Source organism: Caretta caretta, chromosome 10 (genome assembly GCF_965140235.1).
Source record: "Caretta caretta isolate rCarCar2 chromosome 10, rCarCar1.hap1, whole genome shotgun sequence".
NCBI classification, from domain to species: domain Eukaryota; kingdom Metazoa; phylum Chordata; order Testudines; family Cheloniidae; genus Caretta; species Caretta caretta.
This window is the reverse complement of record NC_134215.1, coordinates 2,415,027-2,442,114: the sequence shown is the minus strand read 5'-3', so window position 1 is coordinate 2,442,114 and position 27,088 is coordinate 2,415,027. Positions and strand designations below refer to the sequence as shown.

Here is a 27,088-nt window from a genome sequence, read left to right as displayed (position 1 = left end):
CCATTGCCCACGTGGCATCTTGAACGTCTCCAGGAAGACTTCTTACGTGGACTGGAGCCTTCCAAGATACATTGTTCCTTAAGTGCTTCTTGATTGGGCACTTAACTTGGTAAATTCCTTTCTCCAGGAACTGACCAAATGCTCTACTAAGGTTATTTAGAAATCAAGCCAGTACATGGCCAATATTAATAACTTTGAATACAAAACTGATACATGCCTACAAATAGGAGGAATAGATTCAGTAGTTCATAACCTTTACAGAGATATGTTACATGGCATATGTAGCATAGGACCTATTCCAGTTATGTAATGTATATTCATAAGCATGTTTCCAGAAAGCCGTACAGGGGCACCGTCCACTCCCCTCCTGGTCTGTCCTTTGTCTGTTTGTTTGTTGATTGCGGCACCATGCTCCGGTCTCCGTGCAGCTTTTGGATACAGCGTGGCGCTTCCCGGTCTCCAAGGAACTCATGGCATTTTGCCCAGATGGCATCAGTCTGTGTCTCAAGGACATAGCTCGGCGCCTACCAGTCTTCGCAGCAGGAGCCTTAGCGGCAGGTGAAGCTGAAGCACTGCTTCTGTCTCTACTCGGGGGGTGGAGGAAGCTCCTTTGAATGCCAGGGCACCCGCCAGCAGCTCCCTTTAATCTAGATGAATGATCTTGTACCTGGCTGTAGCCTGGAGAGCCGGCTGGGTGGGCTGGATCCAGTCGCTCCGGCAGAGGAGTGTGCTCAGGTGGCTTCTTCTCCTTCGACCGACTGTGCAGGTAGGCTGAAAAATCCCTGTCGCGCTGATTGTCCCTGGGGCGCTGGCTGGCAGTGCCCGGGCTGCTGGCCAGTGCTGTCCTCTCTGGCTCATTGTCCCCACGCACAGAGCACAGAGGGCACCCAGAACTGTCCCTAATTCTTTCAGCTGTCAGCTGGAATGACGTTAACCCTTCCTGTGCTGGTGCCCCAGGCTGCCCGCACAGCTGCTGCTTGGCGAACATAGGGACCCACTGCCGCTGTTTAGTCCTTCTTCATTTCTCCCCTTCCAGCACCACCAAGAGGGTTGAGTGAGAGAGGGGGCAGCAGGCTGGTGGTTGTTGGTATATAGGGCCCGGGTGCCGTACAGCTGTGTAGCATGCGAACAAAAGACAAATATGTAACAGCGAGGCAGGGAACCTGCTCTAAGGGGTGAGGGGCGTGATTGTGAGGCCCGCAGGGGCTGCTCCCAAGAGAGCTTGGGGCAGAGCTAAGGTGGTGGTTGTAAGTGGGTATTAATGTTTGTTTATGGTGGGGCCTGCTGGATGCAGGGCACTCTCCAGGGGGCGGGGCGGTCGCTGCTCTGAGGATGTGGCTGAACTGCGAGGGGTTTGGGCGGGGAGAAGGGGAGGGAGTTCCACGCTGTGGGCCCATCACTGCAGCCACAAAGGCCTTGCTGCAACAGGAGGAGGGTGCACGGGGCAGGTCCCGTCTGCACAAAGGGTAGGGCTGGCACCAGGAAGGACCATATAAGCCAGCTGTGCCCCAGTAAAGTCTGCATGCCACCTCATGGCAGCTAACATGCGTCAGAGCTGTGACCACTGCAGGCACAGAACAGCCCAGCCATGGGCCCTGCACATGGGGACTGAGGGTCCTGGAGCCTTGGTTCACCATGCACTGTGGGTGCCGAGTCCATGACGGCTCCTTCACACTGTCTGCAGCAAATTTCGAAGGCTGGCTCCTGCAGGTGGCATCTAAAGCCAGAAGCGACTGTGAGATCATCTAGTCTGGTCTCCTGCATGTCACAGGCTGTTAATTTTCACTCAGGTATCCCTGTATTAATCTCAAAGATTTAGGCTAAAGCATTTCAGTCCTACAGAGACTGAACTGTGTGCCGTGGTCGGAGAACAGGAGAGACCAAGGGCCCATCAATACCGGAGGACCCTAGTGGCAGGGAATGAGAGAATTCTGGCCTGCCCTGATGTTGAATGATACTAAACTGGGAGGAGTGGTAGATACGCTGGAGGGGAGGGATAGGATACAGAAAGACCTAGACAAATTGGAGGATTGGGCCAAAAGAAATCTGATGAGGTTCAATAAGGATAAGTGCAGGGTCCTGCACTTAGGACGGAAGAACCCAATGCACAGCTACAGACTAGGGACCGAATGGCTAGGCAGCAGTTCTGCGGAAAAGGACCTAGGGGTGACAGTGGATGAGAAGCTGGATATGAGTCAGCAGTGTGCCCTTGTTGCCAAGAAGGCCAATGGCATTTTGGGATGTATAAGTAGGGACATAGCGAGCAGATCGAGGGACGTGATCGTTCCCCTCTATTCGACATTGGTGAGGCCTCATCTGGAGTACTGTGTCCAGTTTTGGGCCCCACACTTCAAGAAGGATGTGGATAAATTGGAGAGAGTCCAGCGAAGGGCAACAAAAATGATTAGGGGACTGGAACACATGAGTTATGAGGAGAGGCTGAGGGAACTGGGGATGTTTAGTCTACGGAAGAGAAGAATGAGGGGGGATTTGATAGCTGCTTTCAACTACCTGAAAGGGGGTTCCAAAGAGGATGGCTCTAGACTGTTCTCAATGGTAGCAGATGACAGAACGAGGAGTAATAGTCTCAAGTTGCAGTGGGGGAGGTTTAGATTGGATATTAGGAAAAACTTTTTCACTAAGAGGGTGGTGAAACACTGGAATGCGTTACCTAGGGAGGTGGTAGAATCTCCTTCCTTAGAGGTTTTTAAGGTCAGGCTTGACAAAGCCCTGGCTGGGATGATTTAACTGGGAATTGGTCCTGCTTCGAGCAGGGGGTTGGACTAGATGACCTTCTGGGGTCCCTTCCAACCCTGATATTCTATGATTCTATGAAGTGGTTCCGGCATGGTTAGCTGAAGTTGCCCGTTGTTGCCTGCTCCACAGCGTGCTGGAGGGGCTTGTAGTGAGGGCCACATCTTCACAGGTGTGCATGCAAAAGTGTTTGTACAAACCAGTGCCCTCGAAGGTTCCTGGCATGTGCATATCCACATACCCCATTACTGCCCTGAGGGACTTAAAGCCCCCATCTTGCCTTGAGCCCTGTGAGTTACTGCTTTCATGGGACCGCTGGCTTTCCTACCTTCCTGTTGCCTTCTTATTCCATCCTAGGGGAAGGTTTATTTTATAGTCAGAGGTGTGGGAGCAGGGATAGATGGAGGCACCCAGGGAACAGATTGCTGAGAGCTGCATGATAGCTGTGGCCTGGCTCTGGCTGGGGCTGGCCAGCCTGCCTTCCGCAGGGACTCGGGGCGGCTGCTGCTGGGACCATGCTGCCTAGTGCTCTGGGGCTGGGACCTCGCCACCCGGCACTGGGGCCGGGGGCCGCGGTGGGGGTGCCCTGGGCTCCTGCGGGGGTGGGGAGTATAAGGGGAGAGGGGAGGGGCCTCAGGCACAAGGGGAGGGGCCAGGGGCTAGCTTTCCGCAACTTCCAGGTCACTGGCTGCCCATGCATGCCGGCTTTTTTTATTTTTAATACATATTTTGTACAAGTGACTGGAGCCATTTGGGAGGCTGTTACCCTAGGGAGCAATGTGAACTGCAGTAGTGAGGCAGAGTGTCTGTCCCTCGGCTAGGACTGTTCTCAATGACAGCTCAATGGGAGTAAATTTCCCTTAAATGGGAGTAGAGATGTCCCACACCGTGCTCCATCCCACCCCCCATTTTTCTTCTTTTAAATCCAGGAAATTTCAGTGCAAGTCACTTGAAAGGAAGAAAACCACCTGTAAGGAATCTGCAGTCAAATGTACATGGAGCGTCATCTCTGTGTGCTGCTTAAATCTGTCGGGAGGCATTTACATGGCTCTGAGAGCTGTATTTGAAACAGCACTGGCCTGATTAACTCGGTTCTGGAATCCTTTTATGCCTATGTCTTGAGGGGGAGATTATATTGTAATGAACCAACTCGTACGTATTTGTGTGTACACCTGTGTCCGGCACCCAAGGGAATCAGAACTGATAATCTGTGTCATGTGTCCTATACTGCTAACAACTAATGGAGATTCTCACTTAGTTCTAGTGGTAGGGGTCTGTGTATTTAGAGCAAGAGGAGTTGAATTCTGTGGTTCACAGGGCTGAAGTCAAAAGGTAAAATAATGAATGTATGTGTTTGGCCACTTGAGCCACTCTCCCATCCTGCCACTGTGTGTCTCCTATAAGTCATGGCTCTGAGTCTTCTGTCTCTTATTTAGTCATCTGTTCAGCCACCCGGCCCTGCAGTACATGGGTCCTGAGAACCGTGACTTGCTCAGGCTAGGTATGTCCGTAAACCACTTGGCACCACAGCAAGTAGTTCTGGGCAGTTCGCGGGGTACCGTGCCGCCGGCCTCCTGCCTGAGCTGAACTCCCCCTAACCTGCCCCAGCTTCTTTTCACTGCTTTCCCTGCTCTCCTCCTGGAGAGTGCTGCGAGCTGTCGTCTGTGCTGCGTTTGAACTCCCACTCTTCGTGACTCCTCTTTGGGGTCTTGGCTCCAGTTCAAGCATCTCTGCCTTCTCCCCCACAGACTCAGCTCCCCTCTGACACAGACTGGCTCCAGTTCTGGGTCACAGCTGCATCCCCCTTATGATACCTTTTGGAGCACCCTTGTTCAGCTCCTCCCCAACAATTAATCTTGCCAAGGCAGTGGAATGGTCTCTGTTCACTCCAGGCTCCAGCCCGTTTGCTGCTCTCGGGAAGCCCGACAAGCCCGTTACATGAGTAACTACGCAGAAGGAATTAACTGATGGAAACGAACTTTGCTCCTATTAGGAAAATGAAAGGCACCTCCTCAGTGGCATTACATCCACCCCTACCCTTCCCTCTCTGACCCCTGAACCAAGAGGCTTGGCTAGCTGGCCGCATGTGCTCCACACGACCTGCCGCTTTCTGAGCCTCGCGAAGAACACGATCGTTATAACCCTGCGAGGGCAAGGTGGCCACAAACCGCCTGCTACTGATACCTAGGATTTCAGTATTTCCCTGAACCGCATGCGGCTGATTTAATACAAAATGAAAACTGGGTCCCCCCCACCCCCTGCATGCCGCCAGCCGCCTGTTCCCTCTGCTGTGTTTCATTAGAGCCTCGGCCCAGCTTTGCAGACACCTATTTACAGCGTCTGTCGGTGTGCCAGGAATGCAAATGAACCCGCCTGCATGGGCTTACTGTGCAGCAAACTGCAAAATATATTTGTCCTGCATGTGAATTAATGGTTTAGGGGAATCAAGCGAATTACATTGATGCTATAGCCCAATTAGTTAAACTAATTGAGAAGTAATGATGGCTATCGGAGACTTGGCATCCTGGCTGCTCCACAGCAAGCTATGTGGTCTCCCTTCGTTGCTATCTGCATTCAGAACCAACCCTAGTGTATAAATTGGTCCATATCTAAATTTCCCCCAGGTAGATGAGAATGTTTCTGATCTGCTGCTTGATTTTCACAAGGAAAATCTTATTAGTATTTAGTGATGTGATTTTGTGTCTACACGCATGTGTAAAACTAATTTTTTAATTTAAAATTGAATGAGGTGGTTGTATGTGTGTGCAGCCTGGTCACTGAATTGTGGAACAAGTCACCTGTCACCGGGATTCTACTCCCTGTTTTCTAGAGTTCACGTTCATTGTGTGGCTGCTGCTGGTTTTGCTGTGATTGTTGTATATATTGCTGTAGCCTGACCAGCAATCCTGCAAGTGTCCATGCAGGAACTTGAGTTGGGAACATGAGGTGATTTATAATTTGTAGAGGGAGTTGGGGAGATTTTTATGTCTAGGATCAGGATATTTTATATATTTTTTTAATTAAAAACCTACAAATAATACAAAATGCTGTTTTCAAAATTGCACCTTTTCCTGTTAATTTTGTTGGTTACGTTCAGTGTATTGTTAAAACAGTAAGGGGGAAACCCCACGCCCCACTGAAGAATGTCTGCAGGACAGATGTGCCCTCTGCTTTGTATGGACCGGGTGCTGTATGGGTTGAACATGGATGTGGGCTCTATTGAGTTATGCTTCCTCCGGTATTCTGTGTGACAGGTTACAGCTTGATAGAGCTGCAAACATTGAATAGCAACAGAGGCGTCAATTTAGTTATTAACAAAGGATGGAATTCAAATGACGCTGGCGCGGCTCCAAGTTGCAGGAGAGCTTGCGAGGAGGGTGTATTAAATATTCATCGAAATCTTGGCATTTCATTCGCGTCTTTCCCCTGCCCCTCCCTCCAAAAAATTTCATTCTAAAGGTTAGACGTCTACTTCAAAATTAATTATTTCATTAACTGGTTATAAATTAAATTTTTACAACTAAGTTTTTTAGGGTTGATTCTAAATGGTTCTTAGTGGCACGTCATCAGGTTTGCTTGTCACATGACTCATGACCTCAATCATGTGACCGTACAGACTGATGCTAAAGGCAGCATGTGACCCTAAATGCTACGTGAGCTCAAAAAAAAATTTAAATACAAAAATATAAGCAGGTCTCTCTCTCCTTTTTTTTCACCAGCCCTTTTATAGCTCAGTCCCTACCTTTTAGTCTTGAGAGATCCTGTAGGTTTAGAAAGCTCCCTGCCACAAATCGCCTGCCAGACCTGGGTAGCAACGTGCCACAGAAGTGCGCTACAAAATCCTGCCCTCTCATTTTGCATCACGACTCCCAATTTGGTAAGTTAACGGATACTTTGAGCAATTAATTTGCGCAGCTTTCCTGGAGTAACTCATTAGCATGCATGGTGCAAAGCCAAGTGTAAATATGCGTGCAATCTCATCAAATAAATGTGAAGGCGCCCTCTCCATGGGATCTGCTGTCAAGCCCAGGAGAGAGGAGATGAGCATGCCTCACTGCAGATGAAGCATGTCTTTACATTTTAGCGGAAGGCTCCGGGTTGGGGATTTTAATTTTGTTTAATTTTTTGGTGTCCATTTTCTGTTTTCTCTCTCCGTGGAGCCTCCATGGCACAGTCCTAGTGACTGAATCGATGCCAACATTGTGACACTCTGCAATGGAATGCTTCCATCTGGGAATCAGATAGACTGTCTCGCGTCCGCTGCCTGTTAGTGCTCTGATGTTGGGATCAAAATTATTTCTCCTGTGTGGGGCTGGTTTTTGTATTTCGCATCCGGGTGCCTCTTGGTGACAAATTGTTGGAGCAGGGGTGATCCATGCTGGTCGCGGACATTGTTCTGCTCTGTCAGCGCTGGGCGGTCATCCTGAAGTGGCAGTTTGCAGACAATGCTCATTTTATTTCGGCATTAAATGGTCCCAGCAGCACCGAAATAAAAGTGCAAGTTAGTCAGTGTCTCGGCGCTCCTCCTGAGTAATATCCCTGCAAGGGGTGGGGCTGCTCATTTGCTCGGGCTGATTCTGCAGAATAATGAACTGCCCTGCAAATGTACTTAGCAAAGAACAGAGGCTGCATCTTTAATTACTTGAGTGCCATTCCCAGCGCAGCTCCAAGTCCAAGTTTAAAAGGACCCTGAGAGACCCACTTCCCAGGTTTGCAGGCTTTAGGCGATACCAGCCACCGCTTCATTAGGATGCAAGTCCATTGCCATCTCCGTGGAGACCATGGGAAAAGAGGGCTCGGCTGAATTAGTGTCTGGTACAACTGGCAGCCACGCTGAGGAGAGGGCAGCTCATGCAGGCTCTGAAGGGTGCTGATGAATTACTGCTCCCGTTCAGGCATACGCCTTTGTTCCCCATTTATTGCAGGCAGAGAAATAAGAGAGAAAAGTAAAATGAATCAGGCACAGTTAGTGATACGGGGAAACCAATGGGCTGAGATCAGAGCAGCAGCAGCAGGATCCACCTCAGTTTTCAGCCTTAGTAACATTTTTTTTTTTTTTTTGTCCTTGAACTAATTCTCTGCAGAAGCTCTTTGGAGCTGGCACTGAATGTGAATTGTCTTTCTGGTGAGGCATTGTAAGTGTAGTGATCCCATATTTAATACCTGGGACATTCCTGCGCAATAATTAGCCCCTCTGTGTCAGTGAGGGAAGCCATATGTTACGGAGGCATTTCTAAAGATGTTTGCAACAAAGGAGGATTTCTCTGCGTTGCTGAATGCTCCTGCCAATCAACTTTCTTTGCTCAGAGCTTTTGATTGTGTTTTACATTCACTTCCCTCCAACGCAGTCTGCTGCTGTGTAGGTAAATAAGGCTCCATGTTGGTAGTCAGGATTTTCCATTTTGGGGTATGAATTATGCAAGCTCTTTAATTGGCATACATGTCCGCCCTGCTTCTTCCTCACACTTGCCAGCCATCACAAATGTGACCCTTTAAATCAGTCGCAGAGGAATGACTTTTGCGGCTTCGCTGCTGGAGAATCATTTCTTTCTGCTGTTTGTATGAATCTGTGGAATTTCAGCATTGTGCCAGTGAACAAAGGATAAAACGAACCAACAGCGTCCCCCTCCTCTCCAAAAAACCCCAAGTCAAACCCCAAATCTTACTTTCTCTTATCTGGCAGAAATGCCCCCAAAAGTCCCAGGCACGGGCTGGTTTCCTGAGCTCTCCCAATAGGGTGTTGTTCAAATACAGCGTATTTGTCTGCAGTTTAAATTATGCTGTAATTGTTCAGGAGCAGGAAATTCTCCTTCCATTGAAACCTTCCGTCTGACCATTCCCCAACATTACTGAAAAAGAGAAAAAGTGAGGGAAGGTAATGCCACTGAGTGCCAAGGTTAGCACCGATAGGGAGATAGTGCCAAGGTTAGCACCGATAGGGAGATAACCCAGGTCAAACTTGCTGCAAGACGCATCAGAGCATCATTACCTTCAGCTATACCAGCCTGGTAGGACTTGGGGGAAACACCTGTGGGCTCAAGTCATTCAGTCGTTAATCTATAGGTCTTTTTAAAGCTTGACATTATTCTCTAGCTATAAATTGTTTGGGTGTTTTGGGATCTGGACTTCTTCAAAGTGCAGTGATGGGAATGTAACTGGAATTGCAGCATAAACTCATGCCCTCCACTAGCTGTAGGTGTGCCAGACTCGGGTCAAGGATGCAGGGAAACAGTATTTGAATTGTTGCCTTTTCGTCCTATGCGTAGTGGACTCGGGGAGGCGTCCAGCCGAGCTGGAGGATTATAGGTGTAACTCAAACTGCACACCTACTCTAACAGGCGGTTGTAACGATCCCTTTCACAGCAATACTAATTGTTAGGGCCCTGCATGGTTACAAAATTTGTATCCGCGGACGTGGAGATCCCCAGATATAAAGCGGGTATCTGCAGATTTGCAGGCTCTACCAATTGTCCCGGAAAGGGGGAATGCTCTGTGTTTTCCAGAGATTACTATAAACCCCCACTCTCGGGTCAGAGCCACATATGAACAACTGGTTGCACTTCTGGGCCTAAATGTGGGGATCTGTTATGAACTCCAGCCTCCTGCACACACACGAGCTCCTTTCATTCGTTCTGGTGCATATAAATTAACCAGACTTATGAGATGTTGGTAGGAAGCAAATTAGTATTAATGAGTCCAGTGGGGAGAGCTGGGCATTGCGCACCAGGACACCTGGCTTCTACTCTGAGCCCCCCACTAACCTGGGGCAAGTCACGCAACCACTCTGAGCCTTTGCTTCTCTACCCCGCCGGCTGCTCCGCAGATACACTGACCTTTATAAAGTGGGGGCAGGGGGCGGTCCTCTGGCCCAAGTCTCCCCGGAAGTGTAAAGTATCTTGATCAGTGGGTCAGATTCAAAGGGTGCATGTTGTACTCACTTCTTGCCGGGGATAAACTCCCATTTGTTTCAGCAAGCCCTGGGTCAGAGCAAACCCTCGGGACCCGGTTCTGCAGGGCCTGCTCGTACACCTTGTCCCACTGGGGCCAGTGAGTTCAGAGTGGTCACTCCAAGGACAGGGCTCTGAGTGAGAGCCTCAGCACTTGTCCCACTCTGAGCATTGCACATGCTCACGACAGGGCTAGAGGTCTGGTTTGTGAGAGACCCATTTCGGGGATCAAAGAAGGGGAGTCCATGGCTCTTAGCTGGCTCATGTCATTCTGTGTGTTGATGGTGGAAGGCGTCCATGGTTCTCCAAAAGCCCTTTATATGTGGGTGAGTTGTTCTAACATTTCCAACGTGGATGGGCCTCATAATTGTTCCTGCCATTGACTCCGGGATGAGAGCTGATGAGAGAGGCGCAGAAATGTTGCCAGTTTCCCTGCTTTACAGTGTTTGTATCCAACAGTTGTCATATGATGTTTTACCTTAGGGCTCCATTGTGCCTTGTCATCACAGCCTGGTTTTGGGGGCGGTATGGGGCTGCACCATCCCCAGAGGGGAAACAGATCTGTAGACATTACTCCTCGGAGGGCAGCAAGCCCCCTGCATACACAGTCCATCCACCCAGTGCGGCCATCCCTAGCCCCTCTCTGCACCAGAGGTGCCCCGGGAGTGGCGCCTCTCCACGGAGCACAGGAACTGGAACGCTGCCTGGCCCTGATGCAGGCCATGCCCTGCCACCCGGAGGACACTTCTTGGCCACATGCCCTCCAAACTGCACGTCCGAGTAAGGTCCAGGCAGAGTCTGCCCCTGAAATTCTGAACTTGCCTGGGGACAATCAGGGCTCTGATTTGCCTGCTAAGCATTGGGCACTTGTATGGTGCTGTATAAATCATTTTTCTGTCTCTGATCCTGCCCTTATTGATGGTGCACCCACCCCCCGTTTGGGCCTTCCTTCGGTCTCTTTTCTCCTGAGCAGATTGCCTCTTCCCCACCCCAGGCCCGCAGTGCAGGGTGGGACAGGGGAGGTGGTGTAGAATAGAAAAGTGCCTGGGGCCAGTGATGCTGAACTAGAGAAAGTGGGTTTCTGGGCTCCAGGGAGAAAGAGAGGTGGTGAGCTGGCTGTCACATGGCTCCTGTGCAGGGGCTCCCATCCTTGTCTGTGAGCTGACAGAAGGAGTTTTGCTTGCAGAGATGACCCATCTGTGAGATACCCATAACTCCTTCCTCCCCTTGGTTCTTGGATCATCTCCATGAACTCAGGTCTACCTGTGGGGTCCCTCTCTCTCTCCTCCTCTTCTATGATCTTGGTGCAGCTCTTGGTACCATCAGTGGTTCTGTCCTTGAGCACCTGGAAGTAGGAGATGTTGTCTCTTGAACACCCCTCTCCTGATTTGAATCCTGTATCTCTTCCCGTTCTGTTGTTGTTTCCAGTGGATGCTTTGCACTGTGCCCTGGCTTCCTCTGCTGTGGGAAACTGAGGTTACGGCTCTGTCCTGGAGCATCTTCTCCAGCTGCTGCCACAGTCACTGTTCACTTCAGCTTTGGAGGCCGTGTCTGTGCAGGCTGCTCCTGTAGCAAAGCCCAGTTCCAGAGAGTCTTGTGGCAAACGCAGGTGACGCCTTTCCCTGAAGCGGCCCCAAGTGCTTCCAGACACCAGCGTCACAGGTGCTCTTGGCTGCTGAATCAAGCAGAGGCCCCAGCCCACCACCAAGTAACACAGACATTAGGTGCGTTCTTGAGAAACCTCTGTGAGTGAGTGGAGAGCGGGTCTCCCCAGAGCAGCAGCCATTGCCTTACGGGAGGTTCTCCTAACTGTGTGCAGCCTCCTGCCCCTTGAGGCCCCGAGAGGATTCCTCTGGGCCCAAGCTCTCCCTGCTCCTCTGGATGTTGCCTCACTTTGCAAGACAAAGTGTCTGAGGTGAGGGAGAGCCAGGATGATGAGGGCCCCCTTTGAGGCGCCAGAAGGTCTGCATAGCCTGTCACAACATCCTAGCCCACATCTGCCCTCCGCTCTCTACTCCATCAGCCTGTCTCTCAACTCCACCATCTCCTGGGTGCACCAGAGCGTTCTGCAACTAAATGCTCCAGAGGGTCACATTCTTCCACCCAGGTCTTTAACTCCCCTCTCACACGCTTTAATTCAAACTGTACATTTTCTTTCCCGGCCAGAAATTTCTTTCCTCCCACTTCTCTGCTCCCTATAAACCTCCATCTCTGGAGTGTTGCTAGAATGTGTCTTGCTTTCCCTCTGCCAAATCCTTGTTCCCGCCTTATGTCGAAGATCTTCCCCCCTATTTTGTGTTCTTTCTAAATCTCTGCTCTTTGAAAACCCAGGGAGCCGCAGTCTGGTAGCCAAACTGGACTCCCAGCAGGAAATGGGAACCGATCACACTTGTCCATCCCCTTCCCTGCTTCCTGTTCATCTCAAAATCCAGACTCTCTCCATAGCTGATCAGTAGCCTCACATCTACCTTCTTTTATGCCCAGTGCACCACTCCAATTTAGCCTCCTCTGTAGGCTAATACTCCCCGTAGCTGGGAGGAAGTTGCTTGTATATGTGATACCCTTCCCACCCCAGCCAGTTTGCTACTTCCTCTCTTCAAATCTCAGCTTATATCCTTCATGTCCTCCGTCACCTATGCCTGACTCCGAAGCCTGCTCTCTGTTCCCCACGGCCTGCTGCCTTGGCTGCCGGAGGGTGCAGAGCTTGTTCTTTCACCACTCTGGCAGATGCTTTTCTTGTACCTGGTTTCCTACGTTATCTTCCCTGCCTCAGACAAGGTGCCACAGAGCTCTGTATTCTCCCCTGCCCTAAAACCAGGGACAACGTAAAGCTCTGTTGTATTTTCGGTCTCGTTCTTTTTGGAGACAAAGCATTCATTTTGCATTTGTAAGTGAAAGGGCATTTAACTTAAGAAGGATCCTCTCTTATAAATGAAATAGCCCATGAGGCGAACCAGAGCAAGGGGAATGCATCTGGAAATGGGCCCATTCATAAACAAAGGTGTATTGGAATTTTCCCTGGGTCTGGTTTGTGCGTTGGTCCGCACACTGGAGCGACATCACATCTAGAGGGAGCTGTGTTATAAAAATGCCACCTAGTGGAACCCCTCTTTCTCGCTGAATTGGTCCCTTACTTTCTAGAGTCTAAAGGCAACTCATTGAAAAAGCTCAAGCGTATCTCTCTCTCTCTCTCTCCTTCTGTACATCCCTGGCTAAGGCTCCCTGATCTGAGACTGCAATGTAAAGTCTTCCCCTTTTCAAAACCCGGGCTGCAGCCTTTAGTTCGACTCCCCCATTTGTATCAAATGCCAGTGCTAAGAAAATATTTCTCCTTGTAGGTAAACGTTAAGTTAATGGTAGTGTTTTAGCAAGTGTGTTTCAGGCTGGGAGGGCAGGCCCGGCATTCTTGACTCGGAGCGGAGTCAGGAGCCTGCTGCTCTGTACCAGGGAGGTGGTGCTGACATGCCTCCCCCTAACCACCCCACTGCGTTCAGGGGGCCTGCAAGCCACTCAAACTCTGCCCTCTCTGAGCTCTAGGCCAGCATGAGGAGCTGGGGCTGGTACGCCCTCCCCAGGGGCTGTGAGGGGAGAATCTCCCCACACTTCACTTGCTCCCACAGTAACTTGTGTATTGCCCAGTCGAACCGAATTTTGCTTCATTCTCTCTCGTGGCAACCAGCGAGCAGCAGAGGGAGGAATGAGGGGAAACCCTCGTTTTGGCGGCCGGTTTGGAGCTAGTTGCATTTCCTGAGTTTTTTGTTAGTTTTTAGTTATCAATCAGATCGGGTCCCTGTTCGAGCCCGGCCATTGTGGAGGCATTTGGATAACTGGGGGAGGGGGGAGAGAAGCACTAAGAGGCACTAAGCACTTAGTGTGAGAGGTCACATGGCCCAGCTCGCTGATGGGCGACTAATGAGCACTAGGCAATCTGCCTCTTGTTGTTATAGGGTGCACTTGACCTTGGGCGTCCCCACTGAGCACAAAGCTTTTCAGTGATCTGATGGGTCTGATTTTCTACTGCTGATTTCTAGGCCATCCGTTCCCGTTGCAGAACCCGGTTTCAGCAGCGCTGCTTTCCCTTCTGGGTGAGCAACAGGAGTAGGTGAGGTGGTAACAAGCGTGAGAGGGGAAAGCAGGGACAGGCCACCTACCCTCTTAATGTTCCACCCTGAGACGGCACTCATTTTTGGAATCTAGCATTTGATCCTGTTCTCTTATATCTGAATAAAGCATCCCCCTGCTGCCCCTGAAACCAGTGGTGCCAAGTACCCAAGGAAGGTGCATGTGCTCGCTGTATTTCCACGCCGTCCTGGAACCAGCAGTCCCATGTCTTTCCCAAGGAAGCTGTTCTCTTGGGGCTTCCCATCTGAGTCTGCAGGGTCTGGGGGCAGTACGGCGTCCAAACCCCCTAGTTTTTGTGGTTTTGCCGTGGCTGCCTGCATTCTTCCCTGTTTACAGCAGACTAATCGGGAGTTCAAAACCTTCAGTGACTCCAAAACCACCCTGTGTCTTCCATAACTTCAAAGTCCCCATTTTTCCTTCCTTTGACCCCCATGTCCCAAAATCCTTTGTATTGTTTCAGCCAAAAAACCGCAAAATGCAGAATACTGGTTCTGTAATTTTAAGAGTTGCTCTGCCTTATGTGACCAGAGTCAGCCCTGAAACTCACTACAGATACATTTGATCATTTTTCATATAAATAAATGTACACACAGCCCGGTCCCCATCTATGTATTCTGATTCTACGGATTTCACAGTCCATAGGACGTGTATTCAGTGCTCCTAGTTACTGCTGCTACTTCTAATTGGGAAGCTTTCCCGGTGCCACAGAGTGGAGGGCTTGGAGGTTTCATGTTTGTTTTGTTGTTTTACCAAGGAAGTTTAAAAGTCTGAAAAAAGCCTGAACTCGAGAGAGAGGCTGAGTTCTGGCTGTGGCATTTCCCTGGCCCATGTTTCCAGCAGCCCCAGCTAGAGGATACGGACAGCAAATATAGAAGTGGCCAACTTTTACCATGCAGTACATTTTAATTGTATAGACCATCAATATAAATCTCTCACAACACACCATTGCGGATCTCAACAGAGAGGCCAAGGAGTGTGTGGGCCATGGAGACAGCACTCTCCTCTCCTCCCTCCCCAGACAAGGAGGAGGCACAGATCTGTGTTTAAACATCGTTAAGTTGAAAGTTGCTGTGTGGCAGGGAGTGGAACCAGGCATGCCCTGACTGCGTGGCTCTCTGAGCTGCTGCTGCTTTCTGCCATATTGGCTGGGAGAAGGGGACACTGCTGGGAGCTGTAAACGGCAGGAGACTCCAGGAGAACAACATTTCGCGATTAGCATGAGGAATTAAGATTTAATTTGTCAAAGGCTGTTAACAAATGGTCAGTAATTAAGCAGGCAACCAGCAAATGGAGTGTTTGCTCAGCCAGCCGTCCCCCAGGGGGTTAGCCATGGGATTAGGGGTTTGGAGTTTGTGAAGAGTATCCTGCTGAGAAGTTGAAACCTCGCTGTCTGCTGTTCGAGAACTGGACTGGGCAGCACTGCCCGGGAGCGGGAGGGCCGGTACCCCATGCACAGCACGGCGAAGGGGAGAGAAGCGGAAGGGATACAAGATGGATAAGAAATTGGAGAGTCGCTTTTTACCGAGGATTGCGTTCATCCTGCTGCTGTTGCAGCTGCTTTGCAGGGTTCTAATGGGCTCCTGCAGATTTGCTCCAAACTGGATCTCCTCCGGGAGGGGGGTTTCCATTGAGTTTTCTCTCTAACAGCAGCAGTGTGGCCTTTTAAGGTAACAGGCAGGTAAACAAGCAGTGCCGAGAGTGAGGGGAAGACTGGATTTCACCGCACCAGAGAGTGAAGCCGATATGCCAGGTGTGCCACCAAATGCTGCCTGGAGCCGTGGTGCTTGCACATCATAGCAATGTCCTGGGGGCCTGGTTCTCCTGTGCATTATGCTGATCTGACGCCATGGATGCAATTAACCACTGGATCAACTGGATTCTCCATCACTGCCTGTTTGTAAATCACGGCTGGGTGTTTTTCGAAAAGCTCTGCTCTAGGTTCTCTGGCCTGTGCTCTGCAGGTCATACTGATGTGGCCCCTTCTGGCCTTGAAAGTCAGTGTAACACCGTGGAGAATCAGGCCATTGATTGACATACTATGTATGATACTTTGATCACTGGCCTTGCAGTTTCTCCACTCAAGGAATTGGATTACTGTCTTTTCAAAATGGAGGGGCAATGTTGTTAATGCATAAACACACAGGGCCTGACTGGTGCTGGGGCATCACTCCACGCTGATGATATTGCTCAGCTTTGCCTGGTTCCTAAACTCTCTCCCAACTAAGGTCACCCAGAAGGTGGTGGCGGGCCAACCCCTGTAGCTTTGACCATGTCCAGGCTAGGCGCAGAGACAATGCTTGAAGACCTGGTGGAGCGGGCATGGGTCCAGTGTTCAGGCTAAGATTCCTGGACCCGCCAGCAGCTGCTGACACTCTTGGTTGCAAGGGTGCTGCACACCTGTCAGGGCAATGACCCTAAGGTCAGAGCCGCTTTAAGCTGCTAGAACCCAGAGGATCTTTGCTTCTGTTCACTGAGGTTCCTTGCTTGTGGAGTCTTTCTGGTCTTGACTCTGTTGCCTTTTATTCAGCATCTGCATAAGGTTCCAGGAGAGATTGCGAGACATCAAGGTGTCCGTGCCACCAATATGTGGGTGGGCCCAGGGCTATATCTCCTTCCGAACAGATGTAAACAAAGTGGTTTCCCTGCTGCCTGAGTGAACTGGGTACCTGGCTGGAGAGCAGCTGACAGGCTCTGTCCCAGTAACATGGAAATGATTGGGCTCGGCTGGAGTTGTGAGCTCGGCTTCCACTGACAGTGATCCAGTGCCAATCGCCACATGCTGGCTTGATGCACTATGCTCTCCTTGGGGCTGCTGCAGAAGGCCACCCAGAGACTGCGCTCGGGGCTGCAGGCAGCGACCTGCCATCTCGGTGTGCCACGCCCATCAGGACACTCCTCTCCAACCTGCCACACTTTGCTTTGGCTGCCAGTTCCTTTCTGGGTCCTGCTAAACCTCCCAACTCTTAAATAGGGCAGGGCCCAGCAATCTTGCAGACTTCCTGTTTCTCAGCATCCCGTCACAGCAGCAATACTCAGTGGGGATGCGTAGGTTGAAGGGCTCAGCTTTGACCCCATGAGCATCTGTGGGAGGAGGTGGGGTCTTAGCTATGGGATTCCCTTCAGCTGAAGATCAGGCTGCGATCTTGCCACGGATGGGTTGTGTCTGCGTCAGGTCCTGCTCCAGCAACGGTGCCGTCAGTGGATATGCCAGCAGAGGCCACCCGTCGCTTGCAGCAGGTCTGGAGGACACGGTTGAAATGCTGGCAGCTGCTTGGAGCCACGTCTGCACGCACGCTCCCAGTGCGTCAATCCCCCAGCAGGTGCGGCAGTGGGATCCATTAAGAACAAATGTAGTGCAGACCAGGCCTAAGCGTGTGATGCAAAAGAGCCCAGACACTTCCCAATCAACCACGATGACCTGAAGCCCCCCACAAAGCCCTGCAGGAGCCACCCCCTGGGATTCCACCAGTCCAAGGGAGCAGCTTTAACTCCGCCGGAGGAGGAGAGCTCTTCCTTTCAGAAGGCTATTCAGGGGAGCTCTTAATTTCTAGGGCACCTGCTGCCGAGCCCTCAGGTCATTAGTTGTGTACTCAGTATACACCAGTGGCCAGAAGAGGGAGTGCAGGGCAGTCTTGTACCCCTCAACCCCTGCTGAGAGCCTGCTAGACAAGCAATCTTGTCATGTCTACAGTGTGCTATGGCGGGGCCTCGGGCTGGGACCAACAGTCTGGCATGTTGTGTGGTGCCCCTGCACAAGAAAGGGCTTTTCCCTTTTCAATTACTCTGTTCAGCCACACCGTTATTTATGGTTTTTAAACAAAGAGCTGTTTGCCCAGCCACCTCCTCCAGACAGCGCGCAAGCGGCAACAAGACCCTTTCACTGTAAGGCATGGGTTCAAATCCAGCCCTAGGCTGTGAGGATGGAAAATTGTTGCCCTGATGGACTCAGGTGTGGTGTGTTTGGTGGGTCTTGTTCGCGGTCCCAGTGGGGAAGGGCTCACGTCTCAAACGGCACTTCTGCCACAGGCACTGACTAGCCTGGAGACTGAATTCCCCCGGCTGAAGGCTGAGAGGGCCACGTGGGCCTAACAAGAGGACTCATTCCAGTCACCCGCAGGGGGGAATCTGGCAACTTCATCAGCATTAAATGTGCCAGAAAAGTTTTTTGACTATTTAAGAAAATTATTCGCTTTCTGGTACCAACCTACCGGACAATGGATATTCAAACCAAAGCACCTCACTCTGTCGGGAATTTGCTGCCGCACAGCCCCTGCCTTGCCTCATGCGATCCCAGCTCCCTGCAGGATGTGTGCGCTCCAACTCTTCCGTCCCCTGCTGCGCACAGGCACTGGGCCAGGTTCTGATCTCTGTCACGCCCTTGGAAAGCTCCAGTCGAGCTTTATACCAATGTGAGAGACAGCAGACTCTGGCCCAGTATCTCCCAGCTTACTCCATCTCACCCGCTCCTTTTCGCTTGGTCTCGGAATTTGCTATCAGACACTGCACACAGAGCAGCAAACCCCAGCCTTGATTTAATAAGTATCTGAAAATGTCATAAGAGATGTGATAATAAAACATCAGATGCAAGAAAATGACTAGCCAAAAGGCATTTTAAAAAGTGAAGAGCGTAAATGTACTAGATTAAGACACTAATTTCTGTCCCTTGTATGTTCTCCATCTTTCCCAAGTCTTGACAGGCAGAAATAAATGCCCCTCTTTCTCCAAAGCACTATCTGCCTCTCCTTGCTGTATTGTAACCACAGGGTGCCCACAGCTGTAACAGCCCATTTATTTTTGAGATTTGATGCTTTATCACTTTCAAAGGAGAGGCTCCGCTCGTTCATCATGCATTTCCAGTGCGAGCACTTACATTTAAAGACAGATCGAGATTCTGACGGTAATAACTAAATTTGATTTCTGACAATCTGAAGAATCTCTGTAGATTAAAGACCTGCAATTTTTGGCTTTGTTTACACCATGTAAGAAAAGCATAAAAACAAAATAGTTAAACTAAGTCCTGAGAAATGAGAGGCTTCCTTTGTTACTTGGTCAATGCAAACCTGTTATCTGGTCTTTTTTCTTGTGCATGTAGCTATGTACTGAATAAAATGCAGCAAATTCCCAAGCAAACACACAGTGCAACAGAGACAGAGGCCAGATCAGCGGCTCAAGCAATGTATGTGTTAATGGTTTAATAGGCTGATCACCTCCTAAATAATTTTCTCAGTTCTAGAGCAATTGACCCTGGTCACAGTGGTAATAAAGGACTGTCCCCTGGGTTCTTGTTCAAAGGCTCAGGAAGCCCTTCCAGAGAAAGCCTTAAGTGGCTTTTAACAATATATATTTTATATTGTTACAGTCTAGTACTCTGCTAATTCAGCAGCCAGTGCAAATACCATCAGTTCAGGTCCATGGATATTTCAATTAAAACAAAAAAAAGAAACAAAACCCATAAATAGAACCGGATTTTGTCAGACTGGCTCTTTGTTCGCTCCCCTGTGAATGGGGCCTGGCCGGTGCTGCCTTCCGCAGAGTGTAAAGGCACCTCGGGAATGTCACTGTGCTTTGTAAACACTAGAACCTCTTGTTTTGCCAGGCGCGAGCTGGGAGAGGCGTGGCAGGGAGCCAGCCGGGCTGGCAGGGAGCCAGCCGGGCTGGCAGGGAAAGTGTTGCACGTGGGGGCCGTCCCGCTAGATCCAGGCGAGTGCTGGAACGTTCCCCGGCATTCAGAATTAATCCATCGTTATTGCCATTCATTGTTTGAGGAAACAGATTCAGATGGGTGCCATCTTGCAGGCTGCGTTGCACGCCCTGGAGCCCACGGAGAGGGGGCCTGTCTCACTGCCGCGAAAACGCGAGCTGAAGCCCTCGCGGCCCGGCCTTCAGAAAGATCTCACAAAACTAAGTGACTGGGCAACAAAATGGCAAATGAAATTTCATGTGGATAAATGTAAAGTAACGCACATTGGAAAAAATAACCCCAGCTATACATACAATATGATGGGGGCTCATTTAGCTACAGCTAATCAGGAGAAAGATCCTGGAGTCATCGTGGACAGCTCTCTGAAGACGTCCACGCAGTGTGCAGCGGCAGTCAAAAAAGCAAAGGGGATGTTAGGAATCATTAAAAAAGGGATAGAGAATAAGATGGAAGATATCTTCTTGCCCTTATATAAATCCATGGTACGCCCACATCTTGAGCACTGCGTACAGATGTGGTCTCCTCATCTCAAAAAAGATATACTGGCATTAGAAAAGGTTCAGAGAAGGGCAACTAAAATGATTAGGGGTTTGGAATAGGTCCCATATGAGGAGAGATTAAAGAGGCTAGGACTTTTCAGCTTGGAAAAGAGGAGACTAAGGGGGGGGATATGATAGAGGTCTATAAAATCATGAGTGGTGTGGAGAAAGTGAATAAGGAAAAGTTATTTCCTTGTTCCCATAATATAAGAACAAGGAGCCACCAAATGAAATTGATGGGCAGCAGGTTTAAAACAAATAAAAGGAAGTTCTTCCTCACACAGCTCACAGTCAACCTGTGGAACTCCTTGCCTGAGGAGGTTGTGAAGGCTAGGACTATAACAGGGTTTAAAAGAGAACTGAATAAATTCATGGAGATTAAGTCCATTAATGGCTATTAACCAGGATGGGTAAGGAATGGTGTCCCTAGCCTCTGTTTGTCAGAGGGTGGAGATGGATGGCAGGAGAGAGATCACTGATCATTACCTGTTCGGTTCACTCCCTCTGGGGCACCTGGCATTGGCCACTGTCAGTAGACAGGATACTGGGCTTGATGGACCTTTGGTCTGACCCAGTATGGCCATTCTTATGTTTGTTTTGTGTGTCAATCCCTTTTTAGGGCCCGACCGTACTCGGCACCTCTCTTATGGGTGCCACTGTCCTGTCTGGAGGTTCGAGTAGGGTTGGCTGTGGTTGAACAGTGTGGTGTGGTGTTGTATTTTAATTGTTGTTTCCTATGCTCGGAGTTCTTCGTGCCCAGCCAGCACTCGGACTCCTTGGCGAGGGAAAGGATTGTAAATGTACAATCTTAGTTAAAGATAGATGGGCCAGAGCCCCCATGAGTGTAAATCTGCACAGCTCTGTTGACTCCAGCGGAGATGAGCCAGTTTAAACCAGCTGGAGATCTGGACCGTATATTTAAAAAAGCCAAACTCCGGGCTTTTATTACATTTGTTTGAACTTAACAACAACAAATTACCCCCTCCCCTAACAGGTCTGTGCTGCTTTTGACCCTTTTAGCATTGAGGGATTTGTCTTCTCAAGGGTTTTGATATCTACAGTGTGTGCCTGTGTTGTCCTGTTTTTCTGGCCACAAATAAAGATATCAAACATCGGTATAATTTATCAAATAAAACCAATCACACATCTCCTCTCCTCCCCCTGAACGTAGATGTAATTAAATCTAAGACAATTTGGAGCAAAAGGTTGGAGTATTCTGGATGGGAGACAAGCTTTCACACTCCTGCAGTATCAATAGCACGCATCCCCTCTGACTCTGCAACAGAAGGGCCTTCCTTTCGTAGGCTGCTGGGACAATCCTCAGCGTAAACCTCCAGCTTTTTGTTACTTTAACAGAGTAAAAGGTTCACTGGTAGTGGCAGTTGGGGAGGGTTGTTAAAGCTTTAGCTTCTGTTGCTTCAGTGATTATGGCTGTGAACCACAGTGCTACACTGCTCCATGTGTCTTCTCTTAGATGACTTTTTAATACCATATAAAACACTGGCTTGCTTCAACCCTGGCTTCTTTTATCTATATAGAACCATTGTTACAGACATCTACATGGCAATATATATCTGCTGGGTGGCTGATTCGCACACCCACCGCATGAGCGCGAATAAATCGCTGTGTCGTGGAAAGCTTGCTCCATAGCGTGGATACAATAATTAAACTGAAATGCGCTGTCTGTAAAATACTGTCATGTTTAAACATTCCATTGTTCCCTGCAAGTTCCACATGATGGAACTTGGTGCAGAATCATTTCATTCAATTAAAAGTGGCAGGCCTGCTGCCTTCTGCGCCACCACTGGGTCATTAATACTTGAGATAATTTGTTACACACCCTCCCCCGCCCCCCCAACCTCCCGCTTGCCTATACAGTGACAGCATATTCGCGGATGTGGAGATGAATGAATGGCAGTTGCCTGCTGCCAGGTTAACTCTTTCACTGCTGCGCTAATTTACCTGGTCCAGGGGGGTGAAATGCACCTGCACGGCCCTGTGTACCAGGAATCCAGCAGCCTGGGCTGCCCTGGGCTCCTGCCAAAGGCTGTTATGGCAGCAGGGGTGGGTGGAATGTCCCTAGAACACTGCTTTCACTGCTACCATTGTAGCTTCTGTGGGTGGTTGTTAGAATCGCTGTCCTTTGGCGGCATGACTCTGGATTTCTAGAAAGGAAATGCTGGCAGAGTAGATTTTGAAAAGAGATTTTCAGGGAAGTCAGGTCAAGAATGGCAAACATTGACTGATGGAAATGACCACTCTACTGCTGCAAGGCTGGCAGCTGTTCACAGCTTTCCAGTGCGGAATAAAAAAAACCCTGGCCTTATTCGACATTCAGGTGCCTACAGCTGTTCCCCAGTAATGTAATAGAATTACACTAATAAATAGAAGTGGGATCAGAGCCACCTCCTAAAGCGGCTGCATTGTTTGATGCGCTGGCAGCACCGGAAAAGTCCCCACTAACTCAGTTACTGCAGAGCCCCAGTGTGCGATTACAGAGGGCATTTACATCTTATTAACTGAGCACCTCCGTCACCTCTTAGGGAAAACGTTCCTCTCCTTAGACCTGCCAGGGAGGCTGTCTGAGCTGTCGGTTACTGTTCTCAGGGCTTGTCGCCTGCCCCTCTCGCAGTCCCAACAGAGGTGAGTCTGGAAGCCTTCAGGGCAGGGTGCTCGCTGTTAGGGCAGTAACGTATAAGTCACCCCATGGGCAGCTGCATTTGTCTGTAATTGCCATAGCATCTGAGTGCTGGATACAGACCAGACACACACTGGAGAAGAGACCCACGTCAGCTGCTGTCAGGGCTGAAGTGACAAGGAGGAGAGATGAAAGGGATCAAGTCCTCAGAGTAGCCAAATGGCTGCAGAACATTGGAGGGGTGTCAATCCCAGAGCTGGGCGGAGGGGGTAGCCTGGAGTCCTAGGTGGGAATAAGCCTGGGTGTCACAGCAGGGTTTATGGGGCTGGGAAGTGATCTCCCAAGAGAAGGGGTGGGAAGCCGCATTGCTCGAGTGATGTGCAGCTAGCCTGGCTGGAGCCTGGAGCCTGTACTTGCAGGAACCTTGCTCCCTGCGGCGGAGCGACCCGAGGACAGGAATGCACAGCACCCTGCGTCAGCGTTGCTCCTGCCCTCCTGTCTCCCTCAGTCCCCTGGTGTTTGTCCGCGTTGCTCTCGGTGTATCCTCAGCTCCTTGGGGCCGGGGCTTCCACTATAACGCCTCAATCCGATGCTGGCTGGGTGTCTGAGAGACCCGTGGGGCAAATGAAGGATGCCCCATGAGGAGCTTCGCCTACACTGAATGGCCAAAGAGGTGAATGCAGGAGCCTATCAGAGCCATAGGAGCTGCAGGGCCATGCACCATGAGCTTGTTCTCGGTGCATTACTGTTTTCTGTGAGCATGCAGGAGCCAAGCCAGGTGTGTGAGAGATGGGTGGTGGGCAGGGTGGGTAGGCAGAGGAAGCCTGGCTCAAACCCCTCCATTATCCTCTTTTAGTTCTGAGACTGGCTCGTCCGTGTTGAGCTCTGTGATTCCTCCTGGCAAGGAAGGGCAGAGCCTCCAGGACAGACTAACAAGCTGTCACATCAGTGTGTGCGGTGATCCTCGCCATCACTGCCGTCCACCCCTGTAATGTCTGGGAGCCGAGGGGAGAGCTTGCCCCGTACGGCAGGGCCAGAGCCTGGCTTTCCGTGCCTCTCCCTGAGATCTCTGCTCAGCCACCGCCCCAGGAGACTGGACGACAGCAGCAACACCGAGGGAACGTGCTCAGAGAGAGTCCTACCAGCAGACCTGCCAGTGCTGGAGTGAACGGCTGTCGGGCTGCTGGAGCCGGCTGGAGCCAGTGGGGAAGCAAGAGGAGCGCTTGTGGGTCATGTGCCGTGGCCCGGAGGGTCTGTCTTCCCTGCAGCTCTTCCTTCAGGCTCTGCTTTCATGCGGGCTCATTACCTGCCCCCTTTGCAGTGTGGATGCAGGCCGACTAATTCAGGTGCTGATAGTCCTCCGATGCCTTCTCACAATTCCCTCAGGGCCGTATTTTCTTGCCCTCTTCCTACTCCCTTCCACCCTGGAAGTCACCTACCAGTTTATAGGCCCCGGTTCAGCATTAAACCCCCACGTTTGGCAGCTGTATTGCTGCTCGGCTTTCACAACGCTCGAACCGAGGTGCCGTCCAGGATATCCTACTCCCAGCATGCTGCCAGCTGGCCAGAGGTGGCTGCCACGGTTCTGGGTGGGTCTCTGTTGTGAGGTCAGTCAGAGCCACAATTTGGATACCCAAAATCTGCAGTTCTGGGAGGCAATTTGCAAGAAGCTGGCAGAGAGGGGGATTCACGGGATGGGACCTCAGTGTAGGGGGACAATTAAGTCCCTCAGCACTGTGTACTGGAAGACCAACAACCACACCTCTCAGTCCAGCAACTCACCAAACATGGGGACTGGGTGTTCCCAGAGCCCGCTTTCTTGCTGCAGCTGCTTTTGACTCTGGATGGTGTCAGTATTGGCCCTGAGGGTCGAGGGACCAGTGGAGACACCGGGAGCACTGATTCAGAGGGCACAGAGCAGGTGACGACCTCGGGCCACAGTCCCGGGAACTCATCTCATCCAAGTAAGGACATGCACGTTCTCCCACAGTACCGCGTGAAACAATTCTTTGAGTGGCGCAGCAGCGCTAAGAATCATGGGATAAGTCCTGGCACCTCACAAGGGCGAGCGGAGCCCCAGCGTGGAAACGAAAACTCAGGTCTGGCTCAAGTCTGGATTTGGAGTCTGGATGCTCTAGTCTAGCCCAGCGCCCGGACCTGGGTTAGCTCCTCGGTGTGAAGATGTACCCTGAGCAGCACCTCTGAGTTCTACTTTGAGTAGCGTCCTTAGGGTGCTCCCTACTGGCTGGGTGGGGGCTCAGGACAGTTTAGTTATTTACCCAGAGAAGTTCTAAATATATTGCACCCAGCCTTGTTGCTGCTGTTAACCACCGGGCAGAAGGGTTACATGGCCATTGTGTGAGGTTTTATTAATCCGGGGGGGCTGCAGCGAAGGGCGGCAAGGGAAGGTGTCTGAGAGACCATCTCTCCCCTAGGGAACTCGGGGCCTCCAGCTTATCCTGCTGTTAATAAAAGGCAACTCTGCTGAAGCCAGCGGCCTTAACCTGGTGCATGAGAGGTCCCAGCCATGCCCTCTGTGGCCTCCTCACAGCTCTGAGCCACTCTCTTTGCTTGCTGGGAGTTTCTTACTCTGCCCATTGTTTGCATGGTGTCTGCCAGGCTGCAGACCTAGCTGGTTCCTCGGAGCGCCCTCTGCTCTGGCTCTCGGCAGAGCTCACTGTCTACTTTCACAAGAGGCTGCGGCCCGTAGCGGGTGAGAGCCAGCAGCCTGGGGCTGTGTTGCGGTGAGAGGTGGCAGAGAGGCAGCGGTGCTCTGAACAAGGTCCCTTAGTCATGAGCATTTAGCAGCATGCTGAAATTCCAAAGGGGTTTATTCCGCCGTGCTCCAGAGGCCTGGTTTGGTCGGGTTTGCACTTTAATCCCTGGGTGTAAAGCGCCTGCCCCCCCTCGGTGAGCGGCACTGTGGGGATTATTGATAACGCTGATCTGGGGGGGCTGTGCCCGGCATAGGCAGCTATGGTTCCATGCTGACCGGAAACATGCGGCTTGTCTGGAGCCCCCTCGTCCCCTAGCAAGATGCTGGACATAGACCTGTTTTTGCAGCCTACCAAGTGGCATCCAGCACATGTCATTCCCCTGCTGTGTTACTGGTGAGAGGGGATGGACCAGCTGCTTCACCCACCCACTGTGCATGCTTGGGTCCCTCCCCATGCCTTGCCCTGTCTGTGTGTCGGAGGTGGGACTCCAGCAGGGTTCAGCCATTCAAAACTCTGCTGTTCATAAGAAAAGTCTCCCATTGTGTCCCCCCCGCCCCCCCCCCCCCCCACACACACACACAAAATTACATCCAAATAATCAGACACAAATGCGGCCATAATGAAAAGTAAATTTAATATCCCAGGTCCTATTTTTGTAAATTAGTCTAACCAGCAGCTACAGAATAAATGACACCTAATTACTGTTCAGTGAAGTTCATGCAGAAGCACTTAGCTGTGAGATGATCATAGGGAAACACCATCAATGACAGGAAATGAACAAGATGCTGGCTGTAGGAAATTGTAATTACAGAAGACTGACATACTGTGTGAGCTGTTTATGATAATGAAGTAGTGCATCAAATCAAATTAACCTTCGTTATTTAACACAGAATGCACCGAGGACTTGTCTCCACAGATGCTGGATCCAAAACTGGAGCAGGAACCCTTGAGGTCGCTGAATTCAGAAAGGCAGCTAATATGAAGCCACGGAGGGCTGCTTTTAGTTAAGGCACGGTTACTAAGAAATTGCCTCTGCTCTGTGTGCTCCAGTGTCCTGGCTGATGCAATGGCATTAGCTAGTTCAGGCGGAGAGTCTGTGGAGCTGCTGTCACAGCCCTGGGAAGAGCCTCTCTGCGAATGGCTGATCATTCACACTCTCCCTGGGAGAACCTTTAGGCAGGAGGCTGAGTGATCAGCCAGCCTCGCTTCCCCTCTTTGCCCCGATGGTGTGTGCCCTTCCTCCCGCTATGCCTGTGTTTGAGCACTCGCTCCCTCTTACCGCTGGAAGAGAGCCAAGAAAAGGTCAGTACCCTACCATAGGAGGAGTTAAGAGAAGCCAGGGGAATGTTTGCCATTAGTCCCAGCGGTCTCCCTCAGCGCGGGCGCCAGCATGTTCCTCTGCCAGGCACTCAGGGCAAGTCACCATGCCACTTCCATTTGTAAGGCAAAGGATGCAAGTGCCGCTTTCCTTTTCTAAGAAGGTTTCCTTTGCTCGTCGCTCTTCCTCGCGAAGGCTCCTGTGCTTACTGCAGGGACACTTACCTTGGGATCCTTTCACACCGGCGGGTAAGTCACTTTCCAATTCACCCAAAGGCTCTGTTCAGGATTCATGAGCTTGTGAAACGAGGGGCCCATCTTTGCCGCTGCTGTCGTGTTTAGGGCACCCACAA

The 27,088-nt window shown here is 50.7% G+C and overlaps 1 protein-coding gene across 9 annotated transcripts in view; it reads left to right on the top strand.

Moving 5' to 3' along the window:
• Positions 1-27,088, top strand: part of TNRC6A (trinucleotide repeat containing adaptor 6A) — a 189,630-nt gene that overhangs the window by 27,014 nt on the left and 135,528 nt on the right. For 2 of the 9 annotated variants that reach the window (XM_048865732.2, XM_048865735.2), the window contains exon 1: positions 26,761-26,984. The exons of 3 other annotated variants lie outside the window; for them this stretch is intronic. Coding sequence is in view for 3 of the 6 variants with exons in the window: in XM_075133357.1 (XP_074989458.1) it covers positions 656-766 (111 nt within the window). In the remaining 3 variants the exon portion in view is untranslated. Of the gene's footprint in view, positions 1-594; positions 767-6,486; positions 6,632-26,760; positions 26,985-27,088 lie in introns of those variants that run through there. 4 more of the 9 variants (XM_075133357.1, XM_075133358.1, XM_075133359.1 and 1 more) reach the window with 4 other exon arrangements.